General features: G+C 40.2%; 1 protein-coding gene across 3 annotated transcripts in view; it reads right to left on the reverse strand.

Annotated features, from left to right (window-relative positions):
- Positions 1 to 8,076: 8,076 nt before the first annotated feature.
- ARK2N (arkadia (RNF111) N-terminal like PKA signaling regulator 2N) overlaps positions 8,077 to 23,743 on the reverse strand; it is an 81,436-nt gene continuing 65,769 nt past the window's right edge. For all 3 annotated transcript variants that reach the window (XM_066352329.1, XM_066352328.1, XM_066352330.1), the window contains 2 exons: positions 20,554 to 20,680; positions 8,077 to 12,066 (listed from right to left, as the gene is read on the reverse strand). In XM_066352329.1, the coding sequence (XP_066208426.1) occupies positions 11,877 to 12,066; positions 20,554 to 20,680 (317 nt within the window). In that variant the 3' untranslated portion in view covers positions 8,077 to 11,876. The remainder of the gene's footprint in view (positions 12,067 to 20,553; positions 20,681 to 23,743) is intronic.

Genomic DNA, 23,743 nt, shown 5'->3' on the forward strand with positions numbered 1-23,743 from the left:
AGAAGAATGTAGAAGTTTCTAGCTTGCAAGAACAATGAATGGATCATTTAGTTTTAAATCTAAACTAAAGGTTAACCGAGAAACTTCTTCTTTTTCAATGGGAGACAGAATTTACATACCACCTTACATTGATTGTAGTTCCTCCCCCTTCCTGGAATCTTGAGAGTAAAATACCTCTAGGCTAGTGAGGGAAGATGAACCCTAAAAGATTTGTAAACATCTTTGATTGTATTACCTTGAAAGTCTTAATGTTTCTGTGTATCCCCTAAACAAATGTCAGCTTGTGCCATGATGTCATGCTCTCCCCGCTCGTGTGTGATCAAGGGTAAACAGCCCCTGAAATATTTTTGGCTCGCACACATTTTGGGCCTGATGCCCCGTGTCAGCCATATGCGGCCGTCATATTCAATAAATCTCCTCCTTCAATAAAACTCTTTAAAATTCATCTGGACTGGGTGTCTCTATGTGAACCTGATGGAGTGAGGTACGGTGCCTTTCAGCATCTGAGATGCAGTACTTTACATGACTTCCACTACCGGCCTTGCTCCTGTAGTCACTTGAGTCCCTAACTTCTACAGGGCTTTGAATCATCCTATGCTACTCCTTATGTGAGCCCTGTGCTCCCACGCTGGTGGTAGGCCTGAAAATATGGCCCCTTCATAGATGAAAAGGTGAGATCCAGATCTGGCTAGCAGTGACACAGAACTCGAATCCAGATCTTGGGACTTTTGCTACCCCAGGCCAGTTATCACATATCCAAACGGTTGCCTGCTTGCTTTAAAGCCCTCACGTGTTTCCAGAATGCTGCTGTGAAACTGTCAGCAGCCTACAGACAAATTTTATTTGGTCTTCACGCTGCCTGGTTGAGCTAGCCAAACAAGGGTTGGTGCAGGGCTGGCGAAATGGACAACATGGGCTTGGCCTCATTCATTTCCCCTTACAGTAATCCCATAGGGCAGGTCCTGCCATCCCCGCTTTATGGGTGTGGAACCCCAGGCACCAGAAAGGCCAGGTGAATGCAAGACTGATGTTCTGCTGGCGCACACGAGTTTGGTGCTACTAGTTGTTCAAATGACATACAGCACTTTTACTGCAGTTGTCACAGGCTCTGCCCTGCACCTTCCCCACCTACTCTGGTGGCACTCTAGGACCCACAGTCCAGCAATGACTGCCAGCCACAGTCTCAGTGCTCGTGCTGACTGGTTGGTGTCTGTGCTGAAAGGGTATTAAATATTTCACCCGAGTAGTCAAGTTCATTTTTTTTTTTTCCTGTATTTTTCTGAAGCCAGAAACGGGGAGAGACAGTCAGACAGACTCCCGCATGTGCCCGACCGGGATCCACCCGGCACGCCCACCAGGGGGCAACGCTCTGCCCACCAGGGGGTGATGCTCTGCTCCTCCGGGGCGTCACTCTGTTGCGACCAGAGCCACTCTAGCACCTGGGGCAGAGGCCGAGGAGCCATCCCCAGCGCCCGGGCCATCTTTGCTCCAATGGAGCCTCGGCTGCGGGAGGGGAAGAGAGAGACAGAGAGGAAGGAGAGGGGGAAGGGTGGAGAAGCAGATGGGTGCTTCTCCTGTGTGCCCTGGCCGGGAATCGAACCCAGGACTTCCGCACGCCAGGCCGACACTCTACCACTGAGCCAACCGGCCAGGGCGTTAAGTTCACTTTTAACGGTACACGTTTTTAATGTCACAGCAAATGAATGTACTCTGCCAAAAGCCCCAACAGCCTATCAGAATGTGGCCCTCAGTACTGCCTAAAGCCAAGGTCCCAACACATTCTCTGCCTCAGCATGTCTGAGCGAACTCTCGGCTGAAACAGTGACAGTGACTTTTGGCAACTTGCAGCACCATCTCAGGGGAAAGGGGCCTGTATAGTAAGAGATTCCCCCACCCCCATCCAGTGTGACTCACTGCCTGAAGGATGCAGTTAGAGCCCCTTGGCAGGATGCCAGGGGTCAGAACCGTTCCCTCAGGGAAAGTGCAAACTTCCCTGGGCAAAAGCCAAGGGCAGGCCCCAGGAGCTCACAGGCTAGGGACCTACCCTGCCCTGAGGGCAAGTGCTCACATGTCAGGCTGGCAATGGGTTGGTTTTTTTCTGAATAATCTTCCCCCTTTGGTGGCAGGTTTGAACAGCACGGAAACCTCAGCAAGTCACATCTCTCTGTGTAGGGGGTAGGTCCCCTCCTAAAGTTGCATCTCAGGGTCAGGGCAGTCTGTGCTCAGTGAGGAAGCTGGTCATTCTTACCTTCAATCACCAGGTCTCCTGGGTCCCTTTTCATAGCTGGGTCACAACTTCCTACTCTTTACACCCCATTTCCTGCAGATTAACAGCTTAAAGCATGGGTACCCTCAATTCCAAAGGTAACTGGCATTTTTTTTAAACAGCTTTATTGATATAAAATTCACATACCATAAAACTCACCCTTTTAAAGTGCACAAATCCAGTGGGTTTTAGTATGTTCAGAATGGTGTACCATCACCCTATGAAATTCTAGAATATTTTCGTCACCCCCAAAAAGCCTCTTACCCATTAGCAATCACTCCCTATTTTCCACCTCCCCCCAGCCCGTGGCATCCATGAATCTACTTTATTTCTATAGATTTGTCTATTCTGGACATTTCTTATAAATGAAAAAAATAAGTTGTTTTTTGTAATTGACTTCTTTAACATGTTTCGAGGTTCATCCATGCTGTAGTGTCAGTACTTTATTCTTATTTATGGACAAATAACACTCAATTGTAGGGTTATAAGACATGCAAGTGGTTGCCACCTTTTGACTGTTATGAGTAGTGCTGTGTAAACATCTGTGGACATACGTTTTCATGTCTTTTGGGTGTATACCTTGGAGTGGAATGGCTGAGACACATGGTAATGATGTTTAACCATTTGAGAAAGTCAAAACTGTTTCCCAAACTGGCTGCACCATTTTACATTCCCACCAGTGATGCATGAGGGTCCTGATTTCTCTACTTCATCACAATCTGTGGTTTGACTTTTTTATTCTCTCTACATCTCATTGTAGTTTTGATCTGCATCTCCCAGATGACTAATGATGTTGAGCATAGTGTATTATTGACCAACTGTATATTTTCCTTGGAGACGTTTATTCAGATCCTTTGTCCATTTTTTTTATTGTTTAATTGTAAGAGTTCTTTGTATATTTTAATACAAGGACCTTATCAGATATAAGATTTCCAAATATTTTTTTCCACTCTGTGGGTTATCTTTTCACTTTCTGGATGGACAGTATTCTCTGAAGAACAAAGTTAATTTTGACACAGTACAATTTATCAAATTTGTTTTGTGTTGTTGCCTGTGCTTTGGGTGATACACAGTAAGTGCTGAGGCACCTAAAAGGCATCAGCTTCAGATCTTACTCATTCCCACTAACGCCACCTGAAAAGTCATAAAGAGCTTTTAGTCTTTCTGAGAGAAAAAAAAATTTTATTATGAAATATTTAAAATATATGTAAAGATACAAAGAATAACATGCATCTGTGTCCCCACTACCTAACTTGAGAAATTTTACCAATAAAGTCCCTGTGTCCCCTCCCTACCTCCACTCTGGAGGTTAACTATCATCCTAGATTTGGTGCTGACTGTTCTCATGTATTTCTTTATACTCTTATTGCATGCATCCTTTACAGTAAGTAGAACCGTCTTTTTAAACTTCATATAAACAACAGCATGTAGTCCATATTCTGCAACTTGCTCTCCTCCATACTAAGATTTAGCCATGTTGATATAACTGGTGTTAAATATAGCCCTAGTTCATTAACTTCCAGAGTGACTGAACACTGTATAATTGTATTGTTTACCCACCTCTAGGTGGATATCCATGTTGAAATAGCCAAAAACTGAGGAAAATGACACTAAACATTTTGAGTATATAAACTATAATTTCCCTAGAACCATGGCTTTCCAGAGCCCACAGCCCACAGTTAAAAAATACATTTTAGGCCTGACCTGTGGTGGCGCAGTAGATAAAGTATCGACCTGGAAATGATGAGGTCGCCGGTTCGAAACCCTGGGCTTGCCTGGTCAAGGCACATATGGGAGTTGATGCTTCCAGCTCCTCCCCCCCTTCTCTCTCTCTGTCTCTCCTCTCTCTCTCTCTCTGTCTCCCTCTCTTCTCTAAAAAATAATGAATAAATAAATTAAAAAAAAATACATTTTATATCTCAACTCTATGTACACATACATGTATTTGTGTACAGATGTCTATCAGTAACACAAGTTTTTTTGTTTGTTTGTGTTTTTTTTGTATTTTTCTGAAGTTGGAAATGGGGAGGCAGGCAGACAGACTCGCGCATAGGCCCGACCGGATCCACCCAGCATGCCCACCAGGGGGCGATGCTCTGTCCATCTGGGGTGCTGCTCTGTTGCATCCAGAGCCATTCTAGCGCCTGAGGCAGAGGCCACAGAGCCATCCTCAGCGCCCGGGCCTTTTGCTCAGAGAGGAAGGAGAGGGGGAGGGGTGGAGAAGCAGATGGGCGCTTCTCCTGTGTGCCCTGGCCGGGAATCAAACCCGGGACTCCTGCATACCAGGCTGACGCTCTACCACTGAGCCAACCGGCCAGGGCCTCAGTAACACAAGTTTTACGTAACATTGTCTCCTATTATGTTTTTATTTGCTGTATTTCCTTAAATATATAAACAAAAGGATGGTTTATAGACACTCAATTGATTTCATGAGTTCCCTATACAGGCTATCATCAGTTTAAAAGCTGTTGAAGGGTGTTATTCCCAGGAGTGGAAATGCTGGGTTATGGGGTGTCTTAGCTCGGGACACCATGAGATTTTCCTCTCAGTTCTAGAGGCTAGCAGCCTGAGCTCGGGTGGCACGTCTGGGTTCAGAGGAGAGCCCTCTTCCTGTCTCACACGCCTTCTTCCTGTGTCCTCCCATGTGAGCACTCATCTCATCATGGGGCTCGCCCTCATGATCCCCATAAATGTGATTACCAATGAGGGCCCCACCTCTCACTACACCCCACTGGGAAGAAGGGCTTTTGAACATATGAATTTGGGGGGGACACATTTAGTCTATAGGTTGAGGTATAGTTAGCTTTACTAGACAATTCCACTCTTTTCCAAAATAGTTGAAAAAAATTATGCTCACATGAGAAGACAAGCAAGTTGTAACTGTTCTGCCTCCTTGAGGGGTTTACACATACTGAGTCTGCCTCTGTGAAGTGGCGTCCTATAGTGTCACTACGCAGTTCCGTAATTAGTAGTGAGCCTGAGTATCATTCCTACGCTTATTGGACTTTTTTTAAAATTTTTTTATTTATTCATTCATTTTTAGAGAGGGAGAGAGAGGAGAGAGAGACAGAGAGAGAAGGGGGGAGGAGCTGGAAGCATCAACTCTCATATGTGCCTTGACCAGGCAAGCCCAGGGTTTCAAACTGGCAACCTCAGCATTTCCAGGTCGACGCTTTATCCACTGCGCCACCACAGGTCAGGCCCCTACGTTTATTGGACTTTTTATTTTCTTGTTCCATAAACTATGAGACAGGGAAACAGAAAAAGTTTCCATGGCTATTCCAGAGCTTGAGCTGGAACGCACTCAGGTGTGCGGCTCTGGTGTTTACATCTGTGACTGTTTGCCAAAGAGAAAAGGGACCCAAACATTACCTTCTCAAGAAGACTCTCTTCTCAGGCTAGAGCAAGAAGAACAAGCAGGAAAAAAAAAAAAGAATAAAAGAAGGAGGAGGAGGAGGAGGAGGAGGAGGAGGAGGAGAAGGAGGAGGAGGAGGAGGAGGAGGAAAGAGGAAGGAGGGAGGAGGAGAAAAACCAGGTGAAGAAAAGAGGTTTTGTTTTTCTTAGAGCCCTACTTTGGAACACAGTGAAAAAGGCTTTTGCCAAGTCAGCTCTATAAATCTGGGTAAGCTGTTATTCTTCTGTTCTCAGGCTTCCAATCTGCAAAATTAGGCTAACAATCTGTACCACTTCTCAGCCCCATGTGGAAATTTTGAAATAAACATTCTTTTAAATTTTTTAAAATAAAAGTTTATAAAAAGTCAAGGTTCAGTGAGCGTTCATCAGCCAATGCCTTCCAAAGGCTTAAGTGAGATCCAGTATTGTAGTCCTCTGAACAGCTTTCTGGGGTAAGCAGTTCTGCTGACTTCCTGCCCCCAAATCCCAGTGGCTCTGGAGAACAAATGATCTCCTAGACAATTATATCTTCTCCACAGCCCTACCCTTCGTTCTCAGAATCCATTTTACCTGACAGGTGGCCTTTCTAGAGTCTCCTGTTCTGGTTCAGGCTTTTATTACATTAGCAACCCCACCCCACCCTCTGGGTCTGACCCCCCTCATGCTGCAGGTGCCAAGATCCATCCTAAAGTCAGACTCACTTGCTTTAGAGTCAGTCACAAGAGTGAGGGCTCAACAGTCCACAACTTCACCTTCCCACGCTTAGGAAGAAGCAATCATGGAAAGGAAACAGAAAGGACTGCTCTGAGTTATCAATTACCAAATCTCAAAGGAAAAAGCTGGTACCAAATAGCTTCCTTTACCAAAGAATAAAATTTACAACCAAGGGGTGTTCCCAACCAGCAGGCCAGGATCTGGAGCAGATGACCAGACACTGACGCCGCCACACCTCCTCTCTGGGGCTTGCCTTCTCCGTCAGCGGGTGCTCTCACACCCACCCCACCAAGGAGGATCTCGGGGCTTGGCAGAGATTCCTGCTGCCTGACACCATTTCCAGCTAGAAGGCTTGCCACCTGCACAACAGCAGCTGAACTGAACCAATACTAGCACAACTTCTGTGTGGCCAATGGGTGCTCTTCCTACATCTCTATGAGGTCTGTGATCATCACTTGTCACTTGTCTTTTTTACTGAGCTCATTGCTCCTTCCATGTTTACTACTGCCTTTTTCTCGTTCAGGCAGAACTCCCAGCTAAAGCTCTACTGTAGCCCAAGACCTTCTCTAATTCTGTTCATCAGTGCTCTCAAACATGGAGTCAAGCAAGTGCAGAAAGTCATACCTACCTGTGACCTAAGAGCATCACTCCATTGATCAGTAACATGGCTAAAATAAAACCTAGAAGAAATACACTTTGGTTGCAAACTGGAACTGAAGAGGGATTTATATATTTTGTAAAGATTTATCTATAATTTTTCTCTGGGCTGAAGTTATAAATACCTGTCATCTACTGTGAAAAGCATACAAATGAGGGAAGGCAAAGCCAAAGCCAGCAGAGACAGAAGGAGGAAGCCAGAATGAGATTAAGAGTACTTTACTTACTACCTTGTCTGGTCTTCAAAAGCATAGCATCCAAGGGCAAAAGGGTTTAAAAGTAAAGCCTTAGGTAAACAATTTTCTTTTCAAGCCCATGAAAAGTAGTGTCTCATAGCACTAATATGTCTATGTCTCTGATACAAGATAGAAGACATAATAAAACATTTCCTAATTGTTAACAGATCTCTTTCTAGTGCAAGTAGAACTAAAAATTCTTGAGGAACATTAAGAGTGTATGTTTTAATAAATATAGGTTTCACTCTCCCTGACTCTTCATTCTCCCTATGTGAAGTTACAAAAGTCACACAATGTTAATATGGCAGTCCCTATCATTTTGATAATCAAATTTAAAAATGTGACAATGGAGCCAAATTAGTGCAGAGAGTTGGGTTAGGTTATTTTTGAAACACGCTTTGTTGGCTTCAATGTTCAACCACATGCAAAATGTGTGCAGTCACTGCATCTTACCCTGATGCGCTAACCTCTGGGAAGTAAGTGCCTGTCAGCTGAATGCTACTCCCGGGAACAAAGGTGTCTAGCACTATGAAGACAAGGCCCTGGCCGGAAAGGGAGAGGTGTGTGTGTTTGTGTGGGTACAGGAAAGCTAAGGCAGTTATTTTTATCTAGTTCTAACACCAAAGGCCACTTGCAAAATATTTTGGAAGTAGAATACAGCTATTGCTTGGAAAAATCAGGCATCCTGTAATAAGCTGTTAAAATAGAATCACTTTCACATCCAAAAGCTACGCTGGGAGCTGCTCCAGCTACCACCTAATTAACTGAGGCAGACAGAAAGAAAAATCTTCAGAAATTATCATTGTTTAAATACACTCTATTTTATTTTTATCTTAAAATAGTTTAACCTTTATGCTACAGACTTATTTCAAAAAACAGAAAATCTTATCTTGCACCAAAAAATATATATATAACACTCTGTTTTATTATTTTTTTTCTCCAAAGACCATTAAATACTAAATGGAAACAAAAACTAAACAATGAATGTAAAGAAGAACCAAATTTTGTTTTAGAAACTAAGTTGCACATTTTAAAACGTAAGCAATGATTTGTCGTCACTGCATCAAGTCCACGCTCACTCCAGCACAGCAGATTGGAAACCACCAAGTGCATCGACCCCTAGCCATACAATGGCTGACATTTCACCTGCACGGTAAGAGGAGCAAAAGGCTTCAAGGACCTTTGTACTCTTAAAAAAATAAAATAAAATAAAATAAAAAACAAAAATATTTCCTAGTTATCCAGTGATTTTTTTAAGATCACTACCCTTTAAAGTCTGTTAAAAGAACAGGTACATAGTGTTTTAAATAAAATGAAAAAAATACAACAGCATTGGACTAAAATACGTGATTATTTTAAACAGTGCACAATCTGAGGAAGGTTGGTTAGGGCGCAATCATTTTTATATACATGGAAGTCACACCATACACATACTGGAAAACAAGGGTTAGGGGCTCTTTGCCTTTAAAAAAAAAGAAAAAGTTAAAACTAAAAGACAAAACTGTGTCCCCAGCTTTTTCAAAAATCTGTGACAGTACAAAAGAGCCAGCAACAAATTCATTATTAAATTACCTATGGTGCTGCTGATCTGCTAAAAGTAACAATGAACAACTGACTAAATTAGCAAATCAGAAGGTTCATAGTCACACTCAATGATAATAAAAACAGAGCTTATGGGATGCTCAGTTGTAAAGAATAATGGGAGTCCATTCAGTCTGGCCCCTTCCACCAAAATGAAAAGAAAACTACTGGTGAGCACAGTTACATGTTACAGGGCAGTCATGATGATTTAAGAGCTGGTTACTGCTCTGTGGTTTCAAATTGGGTGGAGGGGAGACTTAACCCAATGAATGCCATAAACCAGTCTGTGACCTACGTGCATCACTTAGCAGAGACTTTGAATGGACAATGTCTTATGAAGCATAAAGAAGTATTTATACTACCAAATGCAAAATTTTAGTTTAAAAAAATCCCCTAACGAGAAATTTCAAATGTCACAGGAGTTGTTTACCACAAAATTGTATCATTAATACCTCACCAGAAACCACATTCCCACTCCACTGGATCTGGCAATGAAAGAAGAGCTGGAGCATAGTCTCTCTGCAGTTAGCAGGTGGGAAGTCCCAATCTATTAGGGGGGAAGGCTGACCATCCTTTCCCCTCCCCTTTTACATTTTAATTTCTAAATCTCTGTTCTGGTGCATCAACTCAGGTAGGCAGGGTACTGGAAGAGGGACAGGTTGAGGGCAAAGTGCAACCTGCTATAAAAGCAAAAGGCCAGAACAGACCCTGGTTACAACTTCACTCTGTTCCCAATCTGCAGGGCACACAGTACACCAAAAGAATTCTCTTTAGAGGATAACTATTAAGGGCAAAAGAAAATGTTATGGGAAATCACCTGCTGTATGGAACTGGACAAACACACTGTTAACGTAAGAGTACATAATGCAAAAAACATCCTTTAAAACGGGGCTCTGCCCTAACACTGGGGACAAAATAAGCTGCAAAAACTTCAAGTCATATAATCCATTCTATTCTTTTCCCAATGATTTCCTGGAACACACAGATCAGAAATTGTACATTTCTGCTTTGTCTAGCATTTTAATTCAAGTCAAAAACAAAATGTAACAGTAAAATTTAATAAATTAATTCTAAAGTAAAATGTGACGGTCCAATGATACACCAGTAGTGAATCTGCAGAAGGTCCTACTTCGCACTGGCTTCTGGGTCTTTGGTTTTCGCCTAGAATTGTGGCCATGTAAGAGACTTGAGATATGAGGTGCTAAAACTGGAGGTTAATGATCTTTTGAAGGCCTGATCTATTAAAAGTAGATGGACAGAAAAATACAAAGTTGATGAGGAATAGAGGGCAAATCAAATGAGATTATCATCGGAGAAGCTCAAAGACCACATGCTTACATACCCTCCCAGGGAAGAGGTATATAGAAGAAGAAAAGCAGCAGGAAGCAGGGTAAAGAACAACTGAGTCTTTCCAAAACACAGAAGAAAAGGCCAGGCAGGTGGAGCCAGGAGGACTGTGATACATGCGCTTGTTAGGGGTGTCTCAGTCATTTCAGTGGCCACACAGCACCCACCCCGCACAGTGCTTTATGCGGAACAGGCACTTAGTAAATGAGTGTCCACTGAATGAAGCTAAGAAATGGTAGTTCTCATGCTCTTATGATAAGGAAGAGCCAACAAGGTATTTGGGGAGAGAGGCAAAGGGCTTTAGTAACATTCCACGGTAAAAATAGAACCAAAAAGAACAAACAAAAGAACAACAACAAAAACTGTAGAAAACAAAAGGTGAGGTCTTCTAAGACAGTATTACTTCACTCCTCCTTGTGCACAGTACATAGTGTTTTAACTCTAGGTATTGCTTGTAAAAATAAGTCACTAGTAACTACAACATGTCATAGGAAAAAAAGGTAGTAACTAATGCCACAAACGCCAACACTGGCATTTCCTGAATTCCCTAAGTCCCTACTACCCTTTGCTATACCTTTTAGGTACTATAAAACCTACAGTGCCATTAGTGAATGTGCTTTGCAGCTGGTTTCTTATGGTGTATTTTGGTTTTTCGAATTTTAGAAGGGAGAGGAGAAAAAACTCCACATACAGAACCAGGTCAATTTAAGCTCCAGTGTGAACAGTTGCTGTGCATCCTTTATGGAGAGACCAGCTATGAAAGAAGGCACTTTCCTTTCAGACTGCAAGTGCCCATAGCTTTAGAAGCCACACAGCTCTTTATATTCTACCTAAGTAACAGGTTTCTATGTTCTCCCATTATTTGAATAAACCAAAAAAAAAAAAAAAAAGTTGAGGGAGAGAAATTTTCCTACTGATTTCTCAATACTCCCTTCAGAAAAATCTCGTGGTATCTATCCGAAATGCCTCAGTCACAAAGGAGACATTTTCCAAAGAGTTAATGAATTATTGCAACAAAGAGACCAATTAAGTCATCTTAGCAATATTTATGAACACAAAGGGGCATGTCAATTAACTGTGTTGTGTGAGTCAGTCAGGAGCAAAGTCAGGAAAGAAGTCAGAAGACTTAAGCTAAAAGAAAAGTAATACTTCTGTCTTCTATTTTTAAGGACAAGTTTCCAAATGCACATGCCCTACTAGGTGCCGTAAGGACCTGACTAATACGGGTGCAAATGCCCTAAGCTGGGAGTGCCAATGGGGGGGAGGGGGGCTGACAGTGGTCAAGTCTAGATATTAATTTTATTACACAGAAAAATAAATACAAGATTCAAACACTGAAACGCATTTCACCTGGTAATTAAAATATTATTCTAAAAGGAAGGCAGAGTTCCCTAAGAAAAAAGTCACCAAGTAAAATGAAGTTGTCTAATAGTCATCATTCTCATATTCCTACTGATGGAAATAAGAAATTCTTTTCTCTGCATTAAGTTATTTTTCTAAGTGACCTCTTTTAATTTACAAAAAGAAAAAGGAAAATAAAGGGGGTCAATTTTTCATAATTTTTGATTATACAAATGCCACAAACAGCTTCTGAGGCTGAAGCTATGACAATGAACTTCCATGTCACAAAGAGGAGGAGGAGGTGGAAGGGAACAGTGCAGAGGAAACACAGTGACATTGTATTACAGAAGGTATTTACGTCTGCTATCCTCATCCAAGGTGAGGTCGACAACTTCTGCGGGTGAAGCCCACGTCTGCTGGGGAGTCACAGCAGTCCACGACTGTGTTTGCCGGCTGCTCACGTATGGCGTGCCCGAGCCATGCTTCCATGAAGAAACACTCTGAATCACACCTCCTCGAGGATGGACACACCTGTAATTGAGACAAAGAGCAAAAGCATGGCTAACAGTGCCACGGGACAGATAGAAGGCAGTCTAGCAATAGTACTGATTAATACTTTCACCAAGATCAACCTAAACGTAAATCCATGAGCCCACAACCAATATCCTTTCCTTTTTCCTCCCTCCCTTCCCTCTCAGTTTAGCCTAAAAAAGGTCAAGAGTTCTGTCTCAGTCAGAAACACCTGAGCTATATCTAAGTATGTTACTGACAACAGCAAAGATGTTTCTTTGAACTCATTTAAACCTCTGGATCATAAGGACAGGGAACCATATAAATCTAGAGCAAAATGAATATGCCCAATCTTAGTCTGCACAACTGGAACAGTAACAAATATAGTGAAACTGTTCTTAAGTAAGTTCTCTGCCATATTTGGTAGTAGCACCTTCATCCCTTTACAGATTAGGTTTCTAAAAGTCTCTAAGTACTACATCATGCATAAAGGACCAATTTCTCTCATTCTGAAGGTCACAAAAGAAACATGGCTCCCTTCATCAGGACATCTTTTGCTTTAGTTCAGTGTAAGTAATAAGGCTCCATTGAGATTCTCTAAAAGTTACAAGTACTCAGTTTAGATTCTCTAAAAGTACTCTATCAGAGGGACAAAACTGCCTCACCAAGAGTTCACTGGAAGAAAATTGTTTCAGAAGCACCAATATATTGAATTTCACATTCTGGTCAAATGACAGGACTGTGACCCTCCAGTTTAAACCACTGAGTAAGTTTTGATTCAAAGGAGAAGAAGGCAGGCAGCTCAAGTTATCATTGCTATTACATCCTCACATTTAAGTCACTGACAAGTCCCTATGTAGCATGTAAGAGGTAACGAGTAGCATGACTCTAGTCATAACCTACCACAGTGGATCTTGAACAGCTGTTTCTCACAACCAATATTCAGTGAGTGATGCTAGATCACTTAAGAATTCCAGCTTTGATTTAATGCTACCTGTATAACCAAGTTCAGGACAACATTAGGGTAACCATAGATACTGTTCAGTTGCAGAACTGTCCAAGAACCTTAAGCTTCTCCAAAGAGGCCCTATCCTACAAAGGCTAGGCTAAAAACAACTTCCTTACCAAGAAAGGGGCTGAAAAACAGATCCAATGGGTCAATGTATATCTATTACAGTACCAGAAACCTGTCATATGTTCAGAAATGAGCTAAGGGGCTACTAACCCAGAGATTACTCACTACAATTTTAAAGATTCACTAGGAAAAAGCATTAAATTAAGGTACAAAAGTCCAAAGTCTAATCCAAATTTGTCCAACCCAGTAAATATAATCAGATTAAGTGATTGCGTAGTCACAGAAGACTATCAGCCAAAGGAATCCATTTAACATTTATAGAAATGGTTTTGATGACTAATGGCAATGGAATACTAACTTTATTGAGCATTTTCACCTCATTTGATACACCAAACAGACTTATGAGGTAGATGTGGAAGTTACTATCCATATTCTACAGACAGGGAAACTGAGGACCGAAGAGGCTACATGATTTACCCCGGGTCACATTGCTTGAAAGTGGTAGGCCAAAGAACTTCAAGTCAGGTCTGATTTTGCATCCAATGCTTTTCACAATGTCATATTAAATTATGTAAGGCAAACAGTGACAATCAGCAGAGTGCAAAATAGGCCCAGACTAACAATTTAAAAATATAAAGTTCTTCAACAGTTCAAAACATCATCTGTACAAGTACTAACTGAAGTAAAGCTGGCTACAAACAGGAGGAATTCAGGGAATGAGTGGCAACAAAAAGGGCCAATGTAATCTTTGGCAGAATTCCTGGAAATATCTCTGAAATAAAAGAGGTATTTATTCCCAATAAAGTAATCACACAATGTAACATTAGGTCGTTGATCCAACTGCTTATTTTATAGACGAGAAAAGACAACTAACTCCCCAGGGTCTTAGGCAAGTTAAGCATAAGGATAAAGTCAGGTCTCCACTGTAGAGTTTATTTTCCACTAAATAACTATGCTTTCCTCAGACTACACCTGAAATACTTACTGTACTGTGTTTGACTGTAAGCACTACCTCTTCCTTGCGGGTCATGTGATAAATAGCAATGCAGATTCCACAAAGGGTCCAGAATAGGAGACTGAGAGGTTTAGAAATGGTATTTACTACTGAGGAATGGCTAAAGTACAGAGAATAAGGAAATGAGACACTTCTCTAAGTTGGATCACTTTTGTGTAGTTTTACGTTACATATAGTTCCAGTTACCAGAAACCAACTTCGGCTACTTTAAGCAAAAAGAAGAATTTGTTGGAAAGGTACTGGTTAACCTCAAAGAACATGAGGGTGATGGAACAATTACGCTTCATTCATTTGACTAAAGCCCCAACCCTCTCAGTCTGTTTCCTTTGGTTCAAATTTTTAGATTCTCTGGAGAAGATGATCCCATCTTTGGTCAAAAGCTTTCCAGGCCCCTATTAACTACAACTGAAAGGGCAGTCCCAAAGAAAGGAAAATCAACATAGAAGGTGGCTACTCCACCTCGTACAGAGATCTACAGAGCAGAATAAGAACCATGAATCAGTTTCTGGAAGACAAATTTTAGATGATCATTTCTACACAACAATTACAACCACTACCAAATAAAGTAAACTGTCTTTTAAATGGTCTAGCAATTGCTGGGCCACCTGTCAGGACTGTTAAAGGGGATTCCAAGATGACTTCTAAGGTCATCAGTGACTTTAAGATTTTGAACAATACAGGCAAAACTTCCCCATTAGATGTTAGAATAGTATTTATGGTACTTACGGGGAAGGGACGGTTATGACCGAAAGGTGGTAAAAGGGAGACTTCTGTTCTATTTCTTTTATTTATTTGTATGTGTGTGTGCGTTCAGTGAGAGGCGGGAAGGCAGGGAGGTAGAGAAACAGACTCCCACATGTGCCCTGATCAGGATCCACCCAGCAAGCCCCCTACAGGGCAATGCTCTGCCCATCTGGAACTGCTGCTCTGTTGCTCAGCAACTGAGCTATTTCAGCACCTGAGGCAAGGCCATGGAGCCTCAGCACCTGGGGCCAATTTGCTTGAACCATTCAACCCATGGCTGTGGGAGGGAAAGAGGAAAAGAGAAAGAGAAAGGGGAGGAGGAGGAGTGGAAAACCAGATGGTTGCTTCTCCTGTGTGCCCTGACTGGGAATCAAACCCAGGAAATCCACATGCCGGGCCGACACTCCACTGCTGAGCCAACCAGCCAGGACCTGTTCTATTTCTTGATCTGAGTGCTAAGTTACCTGGGTCTGAGCAACTGGCAAAAACTAAAACGTACACCTATGATCTTGCTGTGTGTGTTATAAGCCAATAAAACACTAAAAAAATTTATAATTTAATAACTTCAAACATCTTAAATAAATGGTAGCTAGGAACTAGATCAGCGGTTCTCAACCTGTGGGTCGTGACCCCAGCGGGGGTTGAACGACCAAAACACAAGGATCGCCTAAAGCCATCGGAAATACATATAAAATATATATAAAACATATATAACACATATATCTGGATCATCTTCTCCAAGGAATCTAAAAATTTGAACCAAAGGAAACAGACTGAGTGAGAGGGTTGGGGCTTTAGTCAAATGAGTGAAGCATAATTGTTCCGTCACCCTCATGTTCTTTGAGGTTAACCAGTACCTTTCCAACAAATTCTTCTTTTTGCTTAAAGTAGCAACTAGTCTAAGATGCAAATACATATAAAATATATATATATATAAAATATGTATTTCCGATGGCTTTAGGCGACCCCTGTGTTTTGGTCGTTCGACCCCCACCGGGGTTGCGACCCACAGGTTGAGAACCGCTGAACTAGATGAAGACAGCAAGACATTTTTAAGTATAAGAAAAAAAGGTCAAGCCAGCAAACAAAAGCGTGTCGGAGTGGACATTTCAATCATTTTATAATATGGTGTACATTACAGAATAACTTATACCAGATAAAGAAGAAAACCATTTCAGGAGAAAACAGAACCACAATTGTTATAAGCCCTATAGAGAAGAAAATGTGAGAGGCTCAAAATATCATAAGGCAGCCAAGTTAAAGCCCAGGTTTTCATGTATTATCCCATATTCTTTTTTCCTCCTACATTACAAAAGACACGGGGTGGGAGCACACTCAGCTATTTTTTGGTTGGTCCAATCCAATTCTAGTGCAGATACAGGCTTTGTTCTCATATCTGCATATGACTGGCAATGGTATAAAACACTTATCCAGTCATATTTTGAGTCTTATAACCAAAGAAATGCTTAGGTCTTACTTAAAAAAAAAGCACTTAATAAACAATAATAACTTTTGATAGACTAATTTCCTGTTCTTTATACACTGAAACAAATAAAGAAGAGACTTAAGAGTAGAAAAGAAGAGAAAAACACAGAAAGAGGGCAAGCTCTGATGCTCAGCTTTTGATAGTTAATTTACTATTCTAAGAAAACAACATTAAAAATTAATCATTTTTGCTCTCATTTACAGAGCCTGAAGGTGACCTCTTAGATAACACTCCTACTTATTTTTCCTAATTGAGGATGAAATGAATCCTGTGGCTTTAGGAAAATACTCATCTGCCTGCCTCACTTGCTTTTTGAGAATTAATGTTAGCAACTGGTTCTAAGAAAGCAACTAGTCTAAAATGCAAAACTTTCCCACATCACTTCTTTTGCTGAGGGATGACCCAACATTAACACCTGGGACCACAGTATCAAAGACCAAAGACTATAGTGCAACGAGGCAAGGGTCTGGTAATCACAAAAGCTTCAGAGAATACATTCTGACAGAACTGTTCCAACACAGTTCCATGACAGAAAGATCTGCACTACATGGATCCAATTTCCTAGGGCAATTACTAAGGAGGCTGGTAGAAGGAAAAAGGACCAAGAATCAAGAAAAATATTGGCATGGGGGTCATGAATTAAAACAGCTGGAAAAATGTCTCTTGCTGGCAAAGGACATCTTGTGAAACTGGACTGTCTAATAATTAACACCTGGAAATGACAACATTTAGGTCAGGAGTTCATCACAGCAATATGAAGCATCCATAAAAGACGCAGTCATTAGTTCAGAAAGCATGCTTTCCAGTCTATGACTAGAAGAAACACAGAAGTTAAGGAAACACATCAAAAATTAAAGTAAAAGATCAGGAAAAATCTTAACATGCAAGAAAACAAAAACGTGTGTGTGTGTGTGTGTGTGTGTGTGTGTGTGTGTGTGTGAAGGAAAGCACATCACAACTAGAATTACTAAGTACAAAAGGTCAAACAAAATGCACCCAAAGCAAGTCAGAGCAACCACAATCCCAAAGAGAACTCAAGGACCAAGTATGAGTTTTTTAAAAAGCTCTCTGGAAGCCCACAAGGTAGAATATTGTAAGAAAAAATAAGAACAGGACAACTAAATCCAAACAAAACATCTATGCATGCAAATCAAATTAGAACAAAAAGATGTTGATCAAAACCTAAAACCTTTTTCCAAGCGATAACCCTGCCAGAAGCCCATCAATACTTCATAACTGCAACCCTAGACCTGTAAAAGAAATAAATTCCAGATGAGATACAGGCAACCAAAGGGGCAATTCTAAAGCAACCAAGAAAGCTTCTCCCCACCTGCTTCTCAGCTATTTAATCTCAATGCTTGAAAGCTTATCAGGCTTCTTCTAAAGAAACTGCTGAAAAAATGTTCAGAAGGGCAGAAGAGTCAGAGACTCTACTCAGTCTAGACACAAAGACCAACATAAAAGCCCCAAAATGATACAAGAGTCAGTTCAAAGTACTCCCAACAGGATCTGTCAACTCTACCTTCCATTGTATGGACAATATAACCACTAAGATTTCAGAATGGATTTGTCACCTGCAAGATATGATTACCCAGGATTCAAACCAAAGAGTCAGAATAAAACACATCTTTAATATTTCAGATCTGTAAGAAAATGTCCTTGAAAGCAATGTTATAGCACATCATTTAAAATGTTAGTCAAAGCACTTGACTTAGTACAAGTGTAGAACAAACATGTCTATAGAATAAATGACAACTTGGTTAAAAGACCTAACAAGTTCAGAGAAGGGTGTACTAAAGATGATTTGTGTGTATGTTGGAGCTGAAGAGGAACTTAGAATTTAAATTCCCAAGTTTTAATAGAAATATAATAATTTTAACTCCAGATACCAATAATATTGGTAGAAAAAACTGCAAATTTCATAATGAAAGAAACTGGACAAAGAAGCTGAAAAGAAAGAAGACCTGGCAGGAGTTACTAGAGAAGAGAACCAAGTGATGTCTTAGCAGAGTAAGAGATTAGATAAACACAGATTATTACCTACTCTTTCCTACTTAACTAGGAACACATGAGTAACAATGAATTAAAATTTGAAATGTAACTCAAGAGGAAGTTGGTGAACAGCTAACATGATCCTATCATAACTGAAGATAATTTACCTACATCAATCTATCAACAGGCAGGGAAGTTTTATAGTAGGGAGTCTGAAATAAAAAAAAAAAATACTATAATACTCTATAAAGAGCCTGACATGAGGCTTAAAAGGAAAAGTCTTCTATATTATTAAAAATAATGGTGAAATGAATTAATGGCAGACATAAGCTAAAGTAGAGGAATAAGTCAGTTCTACTTCCTCATCTAATAGGTAAGTCAGCTTGAAGGAAATAGATACAAAAATGGAAGCTAATAAAAACTTTTTTGAATAGGCAGCAAAAGAGGAAAATATAAGATAAAGAAAAGATTAAAGGCCTGACCTGTGGTGGCGCAGTGGATAAAGCGTCGACCTGGAAATGCTGAGGTCGCCGGTTCGAAACCCTGGGCTTGCCTGGTCAAGGCACATATGGGAGTTGATGCTTCTAGCTCCTCCCCACCTTCTCTGTCTCTTTCTCCTCTCTCTCTCCCTCTCTCTCTCCCTCTCTCTCTCCCTCTCTGTCTCTCTCCCTTTCTCGCTCCACTCTAAAATGAATTTTTAAAAAAAAATTAAAAAAAAAAAGAAAAGATTAAAGAATGAAAATCCTTTCCCATCAGAATAGGAGAAATAACCATTAAAGAATGGAAAGAAAAAAGTAAGCAGCTCTGCAGGAATATTAATGACAAATTAGAATAGAGAAAGTGCTAGGATAACATTAGTTCTTTTTTTTTTTTTTTAATACTAGTTCTGATAAAGAGAACTGGCCCCTTTTGAGGAGATGGCACATTAAACTATGACTTAACTCTATATCCTTAAAGTTCCAATTGTTTAACTGAAAAATGCTCTCCGAGTTTAATTAGTTTTCATTAGGAAAAAAGGCACCTTCAATTTATGTGCATGTGTATTTTGCCCCCACTTTCCACTCCTAAATTCACTTTTATAACAAGACAAGAAATGCTGTTGAGTGTTTTATTGCTAACCAAAGTAAAATCAGATCTAAGGACAAGGTAAGTAGATAATGGGGAAATCAGGGAACCACAACTTAACTCTTGTGGCACAGGAGAAGAGCTGTTTGCTCTATAGAATACAGACTTTCCAAAGTCTACACTTTTGTCTTATATCTATGTATGTGTGTTAAATGCTCCTCAAGAATACCTCTGAGAGGGGTGCAACCAATCTTTATTTTAAAGCAAGAGTCAGTAAATTTTTTCTGAAAGAGCTACAGAAGTAAGTATCTTAGGCTTTTGAGGGCTATAAGGTACCTGCTGAAACTTCTCAACATTGCCACTGGAGTGCAAAAACACCCACAGATGATATGTAAATGAACAAGCATGGCTATGTCCCAATAAAACTTAATCCATAAATACATTTTACTTAAATTTCATATAATTTTCACATGTCACAAAACATTTTTCTTTTGATTCCTCCCTTCCAACCATTTAAAAATATAAAAGCCGTTCTTAGTTCGAGACCCATACAAAACCAGGCAGCAGACCAGATTTGGCCAGTGGGCTATAGTTTGATGATCTCTACCTTAAAATGCCAAACTTCATAAGTTACTTTCATTAACATGACAAATTAATGGGATGTCTTGTAGGTTTTTTGTTTTTATTTTTAATCTTAAAGAAAAGGACTCCGGGTCACATAAACATCACTAGACATACTCTGTTACATACAAACCAAAGTCACTTGTAAGTTTTAATGAAAGACAAGAAAAGGTACTCTAAGAAAGCAGCAAAAGAGATATGACATCAATTGTTTGCTCCCAATATATTTCAAGATAAAGTGAAAGGCAAGAAAACATGAATAAGAGGGGAGACAGTTATAGTTCACATACACATATAGTCATGATGTTCTTGATATGACACAATTATGTAACACATTCTGAAGCTCATATCATGTCTAATCAAAAAGTGTTTCTTAACAAGTTCAAAGGTAGCTCCCACCATTCATTCATACCAGCCATACCGTGATGCTTACCATTTTCTCCTCATTGTTTTCTAGTTAAAATAAAATTCACAATTTAAAATATCAGAATACTCCAATTAATATCCTACCTTGCATGTTCCTGAACTCCCACAATCTCTACTTCACTATCTGAAGAGGCAATATTAATTTCTTCATTGAGTGGTGCATTGCCAGCAGAGGTCTTGTCACTTGCTAGGAATCCTGGATCCAAATGACCTGAGAGAGAAGGGGGAAAAAGTAAGTACTACATTTTGACTTCTTACACCAGCAGAAAAAATCATTGACAGACTTCTCATCCAGGTTCAATCATAGAAACAGAATGGTCATATGAGATCTTGCCACAGCAAAAGTTGCCTATGTCAAATAAGCCAGGGCAGGTCTATTTAAATTAAAAATAAGTAAGTAAGTAAATAAATAAATAAAGACCCCACATTCATGGCTAAAAGAATGTTCAAACAAGATGCAAATACATAAAAGAACTTGTATTCCTTAGAAGAAAAAATTTGGAGTACTTTGGTAAGTAAGTATGGATTATCTACATACAGGTAAATATAAACTGTAATAACCCTCCATGTATTATTCCTTAATGCTTTTTGCATTCAACTTCAGTCTGTCTTTAAATGACCCACATAACAATTTTGTCATGATGTAGGAGGCAACGGAGTGCTCTACTGCTTATCATTTTAACAGAAAATCATTCTACCAGAAAAGCTCAAAGGCATAAATGGAATACATAGAAGTGATAATTAATATCATGTTTATATTATAATGCTTTATGAAAGATTTAATAATTTTCTCTAAATTTTAAACAAATTTAACAATTTTCTCTGGGAAAAAAAATCAGACTTCACAAAGTCTGAGCCAAAACCACATATAAAAGGGAAGATCACAATTTTTAATCTGAGCAACTAAAACATAACCTGTATGATGTTGTTGACAGTTCTTATTAAACAGACACAAACCACGTAACTCTGGAAAAGCACAACAGTTTGTGGCACTGGGGCATGAAAGGACTTTGTCACAAGGGTCTTCTTACAGCATCCACTACACAGTGCGATGAAGCACACTCTCCAACATCACAGAAAGCAGGAGCTTCCACAGAATTCTCTCAAGAAAGGCTAAGGACATACTATCAAAGTACACAACTCTATAAACAATTCTAGCAAGAAGTTAAAATTCAGCCTATGTTCCCAATTTTTTAATGTTCTGACTTAAAAGGATTAATTTTAGAATATCTAAGAACTAGCATGGAATAAACAGTTACAAGAAGTACAAATTTGCATTTACTCTTTAAAGGGTATTTTTATTTAAATATATTGTCATCTGATACTAAATTATTTCTACATATTTTTTAAAAATCTTTTAACACCTTATATAAACTAAACCACCAGTAATATTTTCACACATACAACTTTCCCTTCCGGTCCTCTCACTCATTCCAATGCTTCAAAGGTCACTGAGAAACTCTGTACTTTTATATCCCTGCCAACTTTTAGTGTAATGTAACTCTTCTGAAAGTTGTAAGTAGTCCTAAGGCAAAAACTTTACAATTTTTATACCCTTTGACCCTGTAATCGCACCCGTGACAATTCAGCCTAAGGGAAAAAAAAACTTTAAACGCAATGTTATACTGTCCAAAGATAATCACTGCAGTGCCTTGTAGAAACCTGGGAAATGTATAAACATGTAAGTATCACACATAACACTATAAAAATATGCAGGTGCTGGGTAAAAGCTGTGAAAAGTAAACAAGTTTAAACATGATTGTGGGTCTTTTTTACAATTCTTTAATATTATTTTTATTTTTTTCAATTTGAATGATGTATATATGAGCAAACAATACAAAAAATGCTGGTGATTGAGATATATACATGGGCTTGTTAACCTTCTGTATTAAAATAATCTAGATAGAATTCTATGTGGTGTTGGCAATGTACAGTGATCTTTGAACCCTACCAAGCATACAAAAGGTGGCATTTAAAAAAAAAGTGGCATTCACCAGACAAAACCCAGTTTTGTTAAAGCTAGGGTAGCTGCTTAAATGGTGTTTAGTTCAGTCTAGATTTGGTAAACCTAGATTCCTGCTCTGACTCCAAAACCTTGCTTGTGGCCAATCTTTTATCCATTTTCTACCTCAGTGTTATAGTTATCATTATTGTCATGTACATTATTCCCATTGCGACTCTAGGGTGGAATACAAATTGACAAGTCCCTCTTTTTCCAAACCTTCATTTTGTCCATATTCAATTCTTTTGAGCAACCTTGCTTTGTACAGCTGTAACAGTTGACTTCATCTACTTGTTCTTACAATAAATACTTATTCATAACATGCTATGCATTGTGCTAAAATGCTAGGAATACTATGGGGAACAAGGCAACTCTCTACCCTCAACAAGCTTACAATATATTCAGGAATAATAAAAAGGAGTCGGCCCTGGCCGGTTGGCTCAGCGGTAGAGCGTCGGCCTGGCGTGCGGAGGACCCGGGTTCAATTCCTGGCCAGGGCACATAGGAGAAGCGCCCTTCTGCTTCTCCACCCCTCCCCCTCTCCTTCCTCTCTGTCTCTCTTCCCCTCCCACAGCCAAGGCTCCATTGGAGCAAAGATGGCCTGGGCACTGGGGATGGCTCCTTGGCCTCTGCCCCAGGCGCTAGAGTGGCTCTGGTCTCGGCAGAGCGATGCCCCGGAGGGGCAGAGCATCGCCCCCTGGTGGGCAGAGCATTACCCCTGGTGGGCGTGCCAGGTGGATCCCGGTCAGGCGCATACGGGAGTCTGTCTGTCTCTCCCCATTTCCAGCTTCAGGAAAAAAAGAAAAGAAAAAAAAAAGGAGTCCATTATACGATGGAGTCCTTGAAAACTGCTCTGACAGGGAGGTGGAGAGTGCCCTGGAAGCACACAGAAAAGAAACATTTCCCAGACTTGAGGACTATCAAGGAAGCTGAGCTCTTGGGGAAAACTAAACACAGGTGAGGGAGGGGAAGCAGCTTAAGAAACATTATACTGCCTTGGCCCGTAGCTCAGTTGGTTTGAGCACCATCCTGATACACCAAGGGTGTGGGTTTGATCCCTGGTCAAGCCACATACAAGAATCAACCAAGGAATGCATAAATAAGTGGAACAACAAATCAATGTTTCTCTCTCTCCTTTGAAGTAACAGTAGTAAAATGAGAAACGAGGCTGGCAAAGTCGGCAGAAGTCAGATCATTTTAAGTAGATCAGATCATTAAAAAGTAGAAAGCCATGGAAGGATTTAAGAAGAGAAGTGGCATAGCCTGGTTTTC

This window comes from Saccopteryx leptura, chromosome 11 (assembly GCF_036850995.1).
Source record: "Saccopteryx leptura isolate mSacLep1 chromosome 11, mSacLep1_pri_phased_curated, whole genome shotgun sequence".
Lineage (NCBI taxonomy): Eukaryota > Metazoa > Chordata > Mammalia > Chiroptera > Emballonuridae > Saccopteryx > Saccopteryx leptura.